The sequence below is a fragment of the Cricetulus griseus genome (assembly GCF_003668045.3).
Source record: "Cricetulus griseus strain 17A/GY chromosome 1 unlocalized genomic scaffold, alternate assembly CriGri-PICRH-1.0 chr1_0, whole genome shotgun sequence".
Taxonomy (NCBI): Eukaryota; Metazoa; Chordata; class Mammalia; order Rodentia; family Cricetidae; genus Cricetulus; species Cricetulus griseus.
This window is the reverse complement of record NW_023276806.1, coordinates 190,885,012-190,899,060: the sequence shown is the minus strand read 5'-3', so window position 1 is coordinate 190,899,060 and position 14,049 is coordinate 190,885,012. Positions and strand designations below refer to the sequence as shown.

Below are 14,049 nucleotides of genomic sequence, written 5' to 3'. Positions count from 1 at the left end.
CACGTGCTCTGCGGAGACCTGAAATGCAGCTGCTATAAAAACGACAAGCTATTCTTGGAAAACCTATGTCATTACTTGAACTGGATCTCCCTTACAATGAAATGGCTGCTGCTTAGCAACTAATGCAAAGGAAGAGCCCAACTCCCTCCCTCCCTCCCTCCCCAACCCTCCCATCTTCCCCCCTTTCCTGGTAAGAGTTGTACTAAACCGAGATCAGGGAAGGGTAATGGGATGGCAATGAGGTCATCCTTGCTGTCGATGCCATATGGATTTGGTGTGTGCCAGTTGGTAACTGATTCCATTCTCTGGCCATTGTGATTAATAACAGAGATAGATTCAAGTAAACAAAATTAACAGGAGGATAATGTCACTAGCTATCTTTGCAGAGAGTCACTTGAGGGAACAGTGCCTGAAATAAAAAGAAAGTGGGACCTGAGATTCAGAACCCATCGTGGACCAGGCAGTGCCCCTCCCTGGCTCATGGACGTGAGGAAGTCACTGAGCCGCCGTGGCTGATTCCTTCTGTGTACACTGACTGGGCAAACAACACGGGGAGCCTTGGGTTGTTTTGCAGTTAAAATGAGATCACTGATGTGAAAGGGGCTTACTAACACTAAGCCTGAAATGCAGCACACACATTTTTATTATTATTAAGTAACCTAAATTTACTCGGTATTAACAGCTAAAGAAATCTCCAGAAATTGGTCTTAAGAGAAAATCTCTTGGATTCTGTTGTAAGTAGTCTCATACTGGCTCATAGAAAGCTTCTGTTTTAATCTTTAAATAGCTTCCACATTTATTTTCCCAAGACACTCTTGAAGGTTTCTTCAAATGTGAAAATGACTCAGGTTTTTTGACATGCTGCTTTGGAAACTTCTAGGTGTGTCTATAAGTGCACACATGAACATACTTACAAACTCTGAAGAGTACCATTATGGAAAAAGCTAATGCAAACACTCTCAGCCTGAACAGCTCACTGGTTAAAAAGGAAATGTCCACCTCGTCTAAGGATACATACTTCTGATCATCTAATGGTGGTGATGACCAGTCCAGCCCCAAAACAAGCTCATACATTCATTAGTCCTAACTTCTTTACTGGACCCGAACCCATGACACCACCTACCTTTCTTCAGGTTCCACTCTGATTATAAATCATGAGGGCTTGCCATGCAGGTGGAATTTAAAAGGATCAGTGCCAGGCTTTAATCCCCATAATAATTTTTTAATCCTAGGAAGCCAGATTTACCTTCTCCATTCCCACTGAATGGAAAGTTCACATTGTTTTTAAGGAGCCAGCGTGGAAAGTACAGTCTTGTCCTCCCTACAACTGGAAGCTGCAGCTATCCACCCAGACCTGACTCTTGTGCTAGGGCACAAAACAAACATGCTGCTGGACCGTGGGTGAGGCCTCTCTCTGAGCCCTGGGTGAGGCCTGCTGAGGCCCGCTAATATTAAATGCATGCCACACACACTGCCCTGGGCAGTTTGACCTAATAAGACACTACACTGTGAAAATAGGACTCTTTGCACACCAAAAATGGGAAAGAGTGAAAGAGTAACAAGAATGAGAAGCTGCATTGGGAAGCAGTGTTCGGGGAGAAGTATGTAAACAGAAACACAGAGCTTAGACTGTCACTTACCTGGCTGTGTGACCTTGGGAAAACTGCCAGCACTGCAGATGTCGATGTCCTTATCAGTAAGATGGACATAGTAGTAGTCCTTTCCCAATCACAAGCTCAGAGAAAAGCTGTATACTGCACGTTTAGCAGCTCCCAAGAAAAGCTGATGACTGGGGTTGGCTACTGTCCGCAGGTGGGGAGATGTCTAGAGGAGGTGGGTTAGCCCTGCACTTCACAGGGAGCTGAGAAACACACAGGATGCCTTTGTTTCCTCGGGAATGCTTCCGAGACCACAGGGATGACAAAAATAGGGATGCCCATTGCAAGGATTCAGGCATTATGCTGGCCAGCCCCTGTCACCTGGCAGAATGCACTCAGGCAGCACTCTATTCAGCCCAGGGTTCCATGGGAACTAAGTCTGCAAGCAGGTGCAAAGGACCCCTTTAAAATACAGACCCCTGCCCACTTACCACTCACTCTTTCAGCTCTTTCCAGCTCTTCTCTTTTTCTGCTCCTGCCTCCCTCTTCTCTTCTGTCCTCTCTCTGCCTCTCTGTCTCTTTACCTCTTTTCTCTTTCCTTCCCCATCCCTCCCCTTTCTAATAAAACTTCTCACTCACCTCTGTCTGCCTGGCGTGTTTGTCCCCTGCCTCAGTCACCCTGGCAGGCCTTGGAATCTTCGATGGTACCCACCCGGGAACCCCCCTCCAGCCTCATCTAAACACCGAAACAAAAGAACAATTCCGTGACTTCCTAAGACTTTGTGAGAAAATGTGAGGTGTGCTGGTGTTAAGGGCTGAATGCCTGTGCTTACTCCCTAAGCGCAGAAAACCCACTTGGTTATGACTATGTCATTTCAGCCCCATAACATAGATACATAAAGTCCCAACTAATCTTCCCATGGAGGTCTAACATCTCCTTCATATGTTGAACTCCTAACCCCAAAAGTGATAAGTCGGGGGAGGAGATTAGGTCATAGAAAGTGATGCCCTCTTCTCAGTGAAATTGGCAGCCTCTAGGAAGAGGTACACCCCATTTGGCCTCTCTACTTTCAGCCATGTGGGAACACGGCAAGATTACAGTCATAGGCAACCCAGAAGCAAGCTCTCCCCAGAACCTGACCATCCAGGCACCTGGGTTTCAGACTTGCACCTCCTGAGCTATGTTGTTTACGAGCCATTTGGGCTACAGCACTTTGTAGAGCAGGTACTGGGGACTCCTGTGGCTGAGAAGGCCACATGGCTCCCACAGTTTTCTCTTTCCTTCAAACTTCAAATGCTAGGGATTGCATTTCAAGTAGAAAGAGACAAGAACACGCCACAGCTCAGACTCTACAAGGACAAGGGGTCAATTTAAAAGAGAGAATCTATTTTTAATCAAGCTTTTCCATCAAAAACCTCTACAGGGAGTGCTCTCCATCCAAGTGCCTTGCCTCAGAAGCTGTCGCACACAATGATTAAATCGCCTGTCCTTTTGGCCTGAGGTATGTTCCAGAAGTTTCCCTCAAAATGATCCATGAACCCCCTTTTTAATACTGCTCCCACATAAGCTCATAAAAAGCTTATCTCTAAACAAATTGCCTTCGAGTTTTTTTTTTAATAAAAAAGAATTTTACAGGAGGCTGAGACAATGATTCAATCTGTAAATACTCACTTTGTGAAGATGAGGACTTGAACTAAGATCCCCAACACCCATGTAAATATCCAGTAGGCATGGCAGCCTGACTATAATCCCAGTGCTCAGAAGGAAGAGGCAAGAGATTCCTAGAGCATGCTGGCAACTAGACCAGCTGAATCAGTGGACTCTGGATTCAAGTGAGAGGCAATACTTCAATCTGCACAGTGGAGACCAAGGAAGAGAGACACCTGATATCATTGCCTACACACCCATGTATGAACATGCACCAGCACACATACACAGGTGCACACACTCATACATGAACACACATATACACACACCTCACATATGCAAAAAAATAATAATTTTCCAGAGATCTGACACATCTAACTTTAATAAATATTAATGCCTTTAAGGAATCTACTTTCTATTTACTACAAATATACAAAAGAAGCCACCCGATTTATCTTTGTCTCCTGAGGAAAATGAATTACATACACACACCCCAATATTTATGCAGAGTCTGAGATGGTTTTATGTACTCAACAATAAAGCCATCTAAAGTTCTTTAAAAATAAATTCTGTTCTTTGGCCTGGTTGAGCTGACTGATCGAACATCCTAGAAGGTTGAGTGTCCCATTTCTGAATAATCCAAGTGGTGAAGGTTTCTTTCTGTTTTGTTTTGTTGCTTTGTTTTGTTTTGTTTTCTGCCCTCAGATTGTCAGAATATGCCAGTCAGTTACTGTCTGTGTTTAAAGGGGACATCATCAGGACAAGGCTCTGACCCAGCTCTCAGTGTCAGGGTTCCTGCTCTCAGCTGCCCAGCTAGAAACCTGGGTTACTGCCCCCTGAAGCCCTACACACCGATGCTGCCTGCCTTCTCCACTCTCTGCCTTCTGTGTGCTCCAGGGTCCAGACCTCTCACCAGCAGGATCCTTTTTCATTGTCGGGTAAGAATGAACTACATTCTAATCCTTTCTGGAAGTATAATATTAGAAATCAGTAGAAATTCTACATGGCCATGAATGCCAAAGCCTGTAGGTTTCAGATCTTAAAGTATGTCTACCTCATTTTCATATTATCTGAATTATTTTACTGTCAGTCACTGACATGGGGCAGATGTTGAATATCTGAAGAGTCATACATTTTCTTGCTATGCCACTTAATTTCCACACAGATAGCATCACCCTGGCAAGCACACCTATGCCATTTGCTTTGTGGGGGCCAGAATTGTGTCAGCTCATTTAAACTAGAAATATTCCTACAGGGTGAGTACCACCATAGTGAACATTTTACAGACAGGGACACTAAGGCTCACCAAGGCCTTGTGGGACTTGCAGAACAGCACACAGTGAGGAGGCAGAAGTAACTATTTGGACCTTGGTGGTAAGCCTCAGAACCAGGGCTCTTAAGCATCACTCCAAAAGTAATCAACCGGTAAAAAGGAGGCTATCACCCTTTACACTTCCAGTGTTTCCCCCAGGCCCAGCAAAAGCCAGAGCATGAGTGTAGCAAAGCCAGGACCAGTTCTTACCAGACAGGCCTCTATGAGTCTAAAAATGTAAAGGCAAATCTCCACTTGAGCAAATCTCATGGTGGTTTGAACCAAGACCCATGAAATTCCTTTCAAACAATGGTGCTTGCTCCATTCCAAAGTTCACAAAACTCAGGACGAGGAATAGCATCAGCATTTACCTGCTAAGACCTTTCCCTATGGTATGGCTCTCACTGTGACGCCACCCCACTCCTTCAGCCACTGCGCATACATCTGACACAGTGACTTACTTTTCTCTAGAATAGTACAAGCTGGGTCTAGACCACTCCTCTTTGAATACTGGGGATGTTGGGAAACTCACGAGCTATCCTCTCGTGCTGTATAGGACACCTGAGTATGGAAAGTAGCTGTCACTCTTTTGTTGTTAGGCAAATTGTTAACAAAGCAGAAGCTCAGAGTCACAGAGTGAGCTAAAGCAGTCTTCAAATAACCTCTCTCTCTCTCTCTCTCTCTCTCTCTCTCTCTCTCTCACACACACACACACACACACACACACAACACACACACAGAGTCATTCAGATGGGTCTAAAAGAGAGAAGCATGAAGTAACAAATAGCCTAGGTTGCTGGAGTGGCCAGGCAGAGTGGACCACAGTCAGGACAGACCCCAGGAATTCTGGGTTAAAAGTTCTACTCACAGAAAGAAACATGGACAGAAAATTCCCTAGGGAGAAAATCAATGCTGCCCCTTGGAAAGGGATGAGACAGACAGAAAGAGAACCAGAGAGCTAATTGGTGCTGCTCAGAAGGCAAATTAAGGCCTTTTCTCTGACAAGCTGCAAATAGATGGGTAAGGAAGAGCTTCTGCCGCCCTCCTCCGGCCTCCAACAGCTGGCTAGATGGCTGGAGCAGGTACTCCAGGAGGAAGTTGTAAACAGAAGCACAGCTCTGGGCTGCTGAATAGAGTGTACCCGAGAGAAAGACAGAAGACAAGAAAATGGTATTTACAATGGACCCCAAAGAAGCAAGAGTAGCTGCTTATTTAAAGTGGATGTTTACATTTATTCACCCAAGAAATATTTGTCTTCTACTGACTGATCAAGAAGAACAAGATTCTTCAAGGCAGCTAAGCCAGCTGAGCTCTGCACAAAAATGTAACTCCCTTACTCTCCAAGCCTCCAAGGCAGACACCATTTTACTGATGGCTCTGCTGAACCTCAAAGAGGACGCACAACTTGTCTACCATCATTTGGAAGACACCCAGTTCAAACTCCAATTTAATTCCCAGATGAGGAAATCACAGCTGAGTCCTGACAAAGTTATATGAAGGGACCCCCATGAAAACCACCTGAATTTGGGCCCTCAGCGCTCCTGCCTTCTGGGGAGTTTGCTGGCACACAAGCCCAAGAGACACTATGAGAGCACTGTGCTCAAACAGGCCTCGCTTGGTATTTTATTTCTTTAATCTCTCACATTACGCTGCTTTGCTGTGGCTGGCAATACGTTCCAGCCAACTCAAACAATTAGAAATTAGTCTGCTTTGTCGTTATTTTGTGCACATTCCGTCTTCCTCTAGTATCCGTCAGAAGGAGAGCTCACACACCACTGGATACAGCAGCCATTACAAGATGGGAACTTAGAAGAAATCATCAGGGTTCCACAGGACCAGTATGGCCAATGTGAACGCAATTTGGAAAACAAATGTCCAGCCCAAAGGTAACTGTGACTTCTCCAGATGCCTCTTCTGGTTTCACAGGGGTCTCCACCCCAAGTATGCCTTGGGGTGGCAGAGAACACATGTACCCCAGTCCCAGCCCAGAAGAACAGAGAGGTGCAGTAACCAGGTTGGCCCTCTCTGGGATTCCTCATTTTCTCAGATTAGAAAGTAGAATGTTGGAAAGAGCTAGCTCTCCTCTAATTTAATTTGGCCCCATGAGGCAATGCCTCTGTTGCCACAACAGAACTGAACACCAGCAAAAAGCTATTCCATGTCTACAGCCCCCAACTCCACGAGACTCAGCCAGAGAACTCTCCCATGCAAAAGGGAAAAAAATCAAATCCAACCTCTCAAAGATCAACGTCAGCAGACATGCTCTGGGCAGCAGTCAGTTTGAAATCTTACCTGGTATGTGTCCCAAGTGAGGAAGGACCTAAATAATGACTAGAGACAGACATTAAAATACAGGCAGTGTTTCTGTCTCATCCTGAAGTCTTTATCTAACAAATGCATGAAACAGAGTGCAGATGTTTAAAACTGGCTTTGCAAAGAAGAATGCAACACCCCAATATTCAGGAGAAGTCGATGTTCTCTGTTTGCTACTAACTTCAAAGCAAAGAAAAGCCATGCCCATGCTGTCATGTTTAGCTTCCAACTCCTCAGTTGTCCTTTGATAATACAATCTTGTTTGGGGGAACAGAGCACAACACAGGAGCACAGTGAGCCCTCTGTGTCTGCAAGTTCTACCATTAGACACTCAACTAATCATGGACTGAAAATATAAATAAAAAAAAACCTCATTGTTTCTGGACAGGACATGCCATATTGTCATTACTGCTTTTATAATAGTATCTGACAACTACTTAGATCCCATTAACACTGTGTTGGAAGCTTTAAGTAATGGAGATGATTTAAGGTTTAGGGAAATGTGTGGGTGGGTTATATGTGAATGTGATGCTATTTTACTGAAGGGGCTTAAGTGTCTGCAGGTTTTCCTATATGCACAGTGCTCCTAATCCCCCTCAGCCAGCAAGGGACAACTATACTCTGTTGTTGTCATCACAGACAACAGGCACGACGACTCTTTTCCACTAGCTGTCTACTCTATGAGGTCACATGTTCTTTGACATTGCTTCTATATTATACTAGAAACTTGCTGTGAGAAAGGTCAAGTGTGACCGCCATGGCTTTCATGAAGAAACTGAAGCCCATGCATGGAGACTTCATACGACTTGCCAAGGCCTCCTTACAAGCAAACTTGTAACTTTCTCTTTCCTTGTGTGCTGCTCAGAGCAGAAAAGCAGCAGCTTTGCAGTAAGCTTGCTGCACCTACACAGCACCTGCAGAAATGATTTTTAAAAGTGCATAAACTTCTAACATGGGTGTCTTCGTGGAGATAGCAGGTGTCTCGGAGGTGGTTTTGTTCTCAGAAGCAAAACCAAACAGTTTGCCGAGCTTCGTGAATTTATATTCATTTCCAATTCTGAAATGGTAGAGGATTTCTGAAGGCACTAGCCCTAGAGACCGAGGCAAAGAGCTTCAGCCCAAAGAACAAAACACAGAAGGAGGAACAGGGAGAGTTGGGTGTGGTGGCGCAGGCCTTTAACTCCGGCACGCAGGAGGCAGAGGCAGGCGGACCTCTGTAAGTTTGAGACCACCTGGTCTGCCTAGTGTACTTAGTGCATTCCAAGACAGCCAGAGCTATGCAGACAGAACCGGTCTCAGTAAAAAGAAACGGAGGAAGGAAGGGAAAAAGGAGGGAGGGAGGGAGGGAGGAGGGAGGGAGGGAGGGAGGGAGGGAGGGAGGGAGGGAGAAAAGAGCTGGGAGACGTGCAGCATTCTTGTAGGTGGGGTGAAAGGTCAGGGCACGCACACACACACACACACACACACACACATTTGTCCATGTATACATACGTGGAAAGACTTCAAACCTAGCACGGACTCTTAAGGAACCAACCAGAAAGATGCAGTCTAAAGAGAAAGTCCTAGAGAGTCAGATCTACCTCCAGTGCAAGCCCCATGCTTCAGGTTCATTTTCTGTACAACAGAAATAGTCCAGTCTTATCGTAGGACCACCATGAAGCTCAAATAAGACGCAATATACATGTCTGGGGAGAAGGCTCAGTAAATAAAGCTCTTGTTCTACCAGCATGAGGAGCAGAGTTCAGATCCAAGATCTACTTAAAACCTGAGCTGGTATGGTAGCCACCTGTAATCCCAGAGCTTGGGAATCAGAGACAGGGTATTTATTCCTGAAGCAAGCTGGCTAGCTAGACTAGCCAGAGTCAGACAACTCCAAGTTCACTGAGAGATCCTGCCTCAATAAATAGAGATTTTAAAAAGACAATATCACATTAACATGTACATGCACATATACACACAAGTACCCACACCTGTGCTTACTCTTATACACGCATGCACACAAAAGAAGATACAATGTGCTGTGACAAACACAATAAATGTCAGCTGCCTTCTCTCCCTCTCTCCTTCTCTGTGTCTTTCTGTTTTTTCCCCCTTTCCATTTTACTGACTTAAAATGCAGCAGTTTTAAAAAAGAGTTCCTACATATTATATAGTCATTTACACATATGTATCTGTTACAGCACCATAATTTGCAAAGAAAAAGGAAGTAGTAATTTTAACAGAAAAGTGCCAGATAGCTTGCATTGCCTGCTAAAACCTTTCACTTTATAGTCTACGGGGACTATTTGCTCTTGGGGTGCAGATTCTGAGATAAAGGAAAAATTCTTGTGGGAAAATCATCCCCCCCAAAAAAATAAGAACAGCCAACAAAGGAGAGATAATGAGGGGAAGTCTAGGGGTATATAAAGGAGTTTATTTTACTTAACAAAGTAAAAGTCAGCAAAATGAATAATCTGCCTCCAGAAATGGTTATTTAAAGGCTTTTTGTAAAGGGCTCTGGTTCCTAAAAAGACAGGAGTCACTGCATATGCCCACCCACTCTCCATTTATTTTTAAACTCTAGCTTATATGTTCCTTAGCAACAAGAGGAACAGATGAGACCCTCCCTACACACACACACACACACACACACACACACACACACACACACACGTACACACACTCTCTCTCATACACACACACTCTCTCACACACACACACACATACACACACACACATACACACACACACATACACACACACACACACACACACACACACACACACTCCTCCAAAGCCCCCTTCTTTCACACCAACTTTCATTCTACAAATATGCATGTTCTTCAAGATATTTCCACCTGCTTGAAAATCTCCACTTCACCACCTCAAATGATCCCTTACATGAAAGTTGTGCCTCCTACTCCAGACACACACTTTTGCATAGAATCTATTCCCTGGCCTTCCTGACTCCTCTCCATTAACTCCCACCAGTCCCCATCCTAAGCTGTGCCAAGAACCGTCAGGATCAGATGGAGGCAGTGGAGTACCCCCTGAGGAACCAACATCCAACCCCAGACCAAACTACTCCATCTTTACATGTCTCTCCCCAGCCTTTCTCAGAACCATGAGGTGCAGCTCCGTCTCTGAGTTCAGCACAAAGGGCCACCATGGCAAGCAGGTAGACCATTTGCTCTGACTCTAAAAATGAATAAATAGCAGTGACCAAAACACAGGGATTTCTCAGGATAAGCACATGCTAGGCAGATGGCCACTCACTGCCCTTCTTGCCTTTGCGATTATGTGGCTTGGTTTGGCTGGGCAGTTTATGAGTTCAAGGGTCAATTATTGTACCTTTGAGACAGCGACTCTCAGGTAGTGATGTGTACACATTACCTAAGGAGTGTGACAACCTCCTCACTCACAGACAATGGAGACCGCACACCTGGGGATAGCAAGCCGTCTGACCAGCCACATGAGGTGCTGTGTGTGCCAAGTGTCACTGCCTTGGAAATGGTGAGGCTTTATTTAAAGAGAAATAACACCCAAGAAATAATACCCTCTACTGTGGGGTTCAAGACAGGCCAGTGTCCTGTGCTATTCCTCTCTTGCTGTTTATCTCTCTCTCTCTCTCTCTCTCTCTCTCTCTCTCTCTCTCTCTCTCTCTCTCTCTGTGTGTGTGTGTGTGTGTGTGTGTGTGTGTGTGTGTGTATACACATCCACGTGCCTGTGGGAACAAACCAGCCCCAGAGTTGCTGCTGCTGTCCCAACAGAATGCTTTTCCAGGAGAGCGGCTGGGAGAATGACCCCTGCCAAGAGGCAAGCAGAAGAGATTTCCCTTGCAAATTCTGGCTTCCCAGCCCTACCCAATAAGGAGCCTCGTGAATACCAATGACCCAGGAGCCTCTCTTAGCCTGGAAGCCCAGACCCACAATGTACTTCACATAATAACACACCCTGCTGCCCCCCTTTACGCCCCCACCGCAACTTACAGCTCCTAAATTAGGCTGAATATAGTTCCTGTTCCCCTAAGAGCCAGACAGACCATCATAAGTAGAACTGCCTGTGTCCTAGCATTCCTCCCTAGAGCTACCCCACTCCCCACCACCTGCCTATTTTTAGAAACCAAAAATATAAAAAGAAAGATCCATTTGGATCTGATCTGTGTGAGTAACTAAGAGAACAACTCAGGTGGGAAACCCCCTCTGCACGGAGAACAAATTGCAAGTAATGGGTGCAGCAGCAACCACCTGGCCATGAGGACCACTTAGGAAACAGCAGAAACTGGCATTTAGACACAGAGCATACACAGGCCCTGGTGACAGGGCCTCTCCAGTCCAGGCAATGCCTGTGGGGATCCCAATGATTCACACACCTGCCCCCACAAACAGAGCACACCCTCGCAACCCACACACCTCTGTCATCTGCTTTTGCTTACATAACAGCACATGGTGTGACAGGCTTAATACTTTAGATGGTTTTTCTAAAAGGGACTGCTAACCCAAAAGGAAGAAGGCCACAAAGCTGTTTTCACCGACCCCTTTCCAAGTGTTATGCTGAGCCCAGCAAGTACAAGCCTTCGGAAATCTATGTTGGGCTGTTGTCTAAACTTTTACACAACCACCAGTGAGGGTGGTCTGGGCACCTTCTCTTTTGTCTGGGAATGGGAGAGGAATGTGGGGAACCTACTCAATCCTCACTTTGGTTCAAATCCTGACAGAGTCTGGGTTTCTTTAAACACAATTGGGTGGACATTCATCCTCCACTGTCCTTGTGTCACAAACACATCCGCCAGGTGCCAGTACAGTCTCTTCTCGCCGTCACCCATAGCTTGGGAGGAGGCTGCCCACATCAGCTTCTGGGCACACGGAGAGAACACATGTGCACGTAATCCCAACACCTACTGACATCCCTCCAAGTCGAGACCTATATCTCACTGGTCCTTAACAGGGGATTTCAAGACAAGAACTTCCATAAGGATGTCTCTTCCTCATAAGGTTGTTCTGTCCTGCCTGTCCGAACAGATCTCAGCTATCCAGTCCGTACCCAAGACTCACCCAGGGAACTCTGAAAGGCAGGGACGGTGCTGGAAAGGACAGCAGCCGAGGGGCAACTTTGACGACTTTTCCTTAAACTGGGCATGTCTGGGTCTGCACCCACTACCCATACACTCACAGTTGCGATCTTGATCTTGTTCTGACCTTAGCGTCCTCTACTGTTACAAATGCACCCCTCCCTGGTGTTCAGGGGCAAGCTGGGGGCATCCCGCTTCTTCCCTCCAGCCCAGAATTAAAGATGAGAAGAGAACAACACATATCCCCAAGAGAGAGAAGGAGGGGAGAGAGAAACAGACAGAGACAGAAAGAGGGAGGGGGAGAGGCAGAGGCAGAGAGAGTTGGGGAGAGAGAAAGAGACGGGGCTACAGAGAGGGAGCGCCCCAACTCCACCGAAGTACCTTTCTGGAGCGAGAGCAAGTGTCCCCCGCCCTGGGCGGCACCTGTCTTGCTGGCTCCCGCGCCTACCTGTAAGAGACCTGCTTCCGGAAAGTTAAGTCCCTTAGCTTCTCCTCCAGCGCCTCTTCCTTCTCCTTCTGCCCGGCGGCCGAGGGCTCCTCCAGGGCGGCAGCAGCCGCTGCCCCTGCGCCCCGCGGGTCCGCACCGCCCTCGGCGCCCAGGCAGCAGCTCCCGGCGCCGCTTCCGCTACTGCTGCTGCCGCCCGTCGCCCCTTTCTCCTCTCCCGCCGAGAAGCTGGGGTTCATGGCGACCGCTCCGGCGGCCGCGGAGGAAGCCGAGGCTGTGCCGCTGCAAAGGCCGGGCGGGCTGAGGGCGCTGGAGGCGGCGGGAGCGCGGGCAGGTCCGCGCGCCTCTGGCAGGGGCAGCAAATGGCAGCCCCTTCCCGCAGCATCCATCCGCGGCTGCACCGCACCGGGGCATTGTGGGAAACTCCGTGCCTCCACTCCCCCTCCCCAACCAATCAGAGGCCACCTCTCTCCGCCTCCCCTCGGCCTCGCCCGACTAGCCGGCTCCCTCCAATTCTCCCACCCCCTTCTCCTTTTTCTAAATCCAGAGCAAAAGCCGGGGCTGAACTTGAACTCTGCCTGCAGGCAGTGGAACGCAGTGGAGCAGAGAAGGGAAAGGATGAGGAACAGTGGGGCTTGGGACGCTGGGGACGAACACTGGCCATTAGGAAAGGAGAGTGTCCTGGGAAACTTGGAGGCAAGCCTACCGCACCCTGGTTAGCGCACAAGGGAAGCGACCCGGACCCAGGAGCTACTCTGCCCTGGCAGTGGCTGGTGAGCTGCTGGGCACGGCTTGGTCCCAGTCCACTGATGCCACATTCCCGAGGCAACATTTTCTCCGTCACCTCCTTGCAGCATCAAAGCTGGCTCCAGGCAATAACGTCCAGACGTGGGGGACCTTCGGGGGGAATGTATCTGGAGCCTTATTGGTAGGAACCTCCGGGGGAATTCGTTAACCATGTGAATTATAGAGGGGGTTAGATTTAAGCGCCAGCTGCTCCTTTTCAAGAAGAGGGTTGGGACATCTTCATCCATGAACGCCCTCGCCCAGATCTTAGCTTGATGCCTTCCCAAAGCTGAGATGCTCCCTAAACAGCTGTTAATTAGATTGAATCGGATCACGGGATCCTCGGTGAAGCAGAAGGCTGAGAGCATCCCTGAGGCAGAAGTGAGGACCTGAGATGCCTCTTGCTGTGGGTTCGCCTTGCTATGGGTTAGCAAGAGGAGGAGAGGAGGGGTTCGCCCAGGAAGGGGTTTCGACCAGTTCAGAAGCCAAGGCTGAAACCAACTGTGCTGTAGGAATTTAACGACTGCTGACTGCTCTTGCTTTTCTCTCTCCCCCGCCCCCTCTCGTCTCTCTCTCTCTCTCTCTCTCTCTCTCTCTCTCTCTCTCTCTCTCTCTCTCTCTCTCTCTCTCTCTCTGTTTTTTGATTCTAAGATTATTGAAGTCTGTGCAATTTGAACGATGGGCTGCAAAGTGTTTAAGACAGATCATTTTCTAAATTAGAGGTTTTTTACCCAAGAAATTTCTGCTGTCAGCAAACGCAAGAAAAATCTCTACTCAACAGTAGGTGTGTGTACCCAAACTACATATGTAGATGTACGTGCTGGTAAAGACGGACGGGAGAGCATCGCCGCCGTCTGACTTTGCCTGAGCAGAAACAAATCCTTAGATTTCTCTGCC

General features: G+C 47.4%; 1 protein-coding gene across 3 annotated transcripts in view; it reads right to left on the bottom strand.

Moving 5' to 3' along the window:
• The window catches only part of Dgki (diacylglycerol kinase iota), a 434,118-nt gene extending 421,363 nt beyond the window's left edge, over positions 1–12,755 (bottom strand). For all 3 annotated transcript variants that reach the window (XM_035451050.1, XM_035451051.1, XM_035451052.1), the window contains exon 1: positions 12,370–12,755. In XM_035451050.1, coding sequence (XP_035306941.1) covers positions 12,370–12,755 — 386 coding nt within the window. The remainder of the gene's footprint in view (positions 1–12,369) is intronic.
• Positions 12,756–14,049: the final 1,294 nt, after the last annotated feature.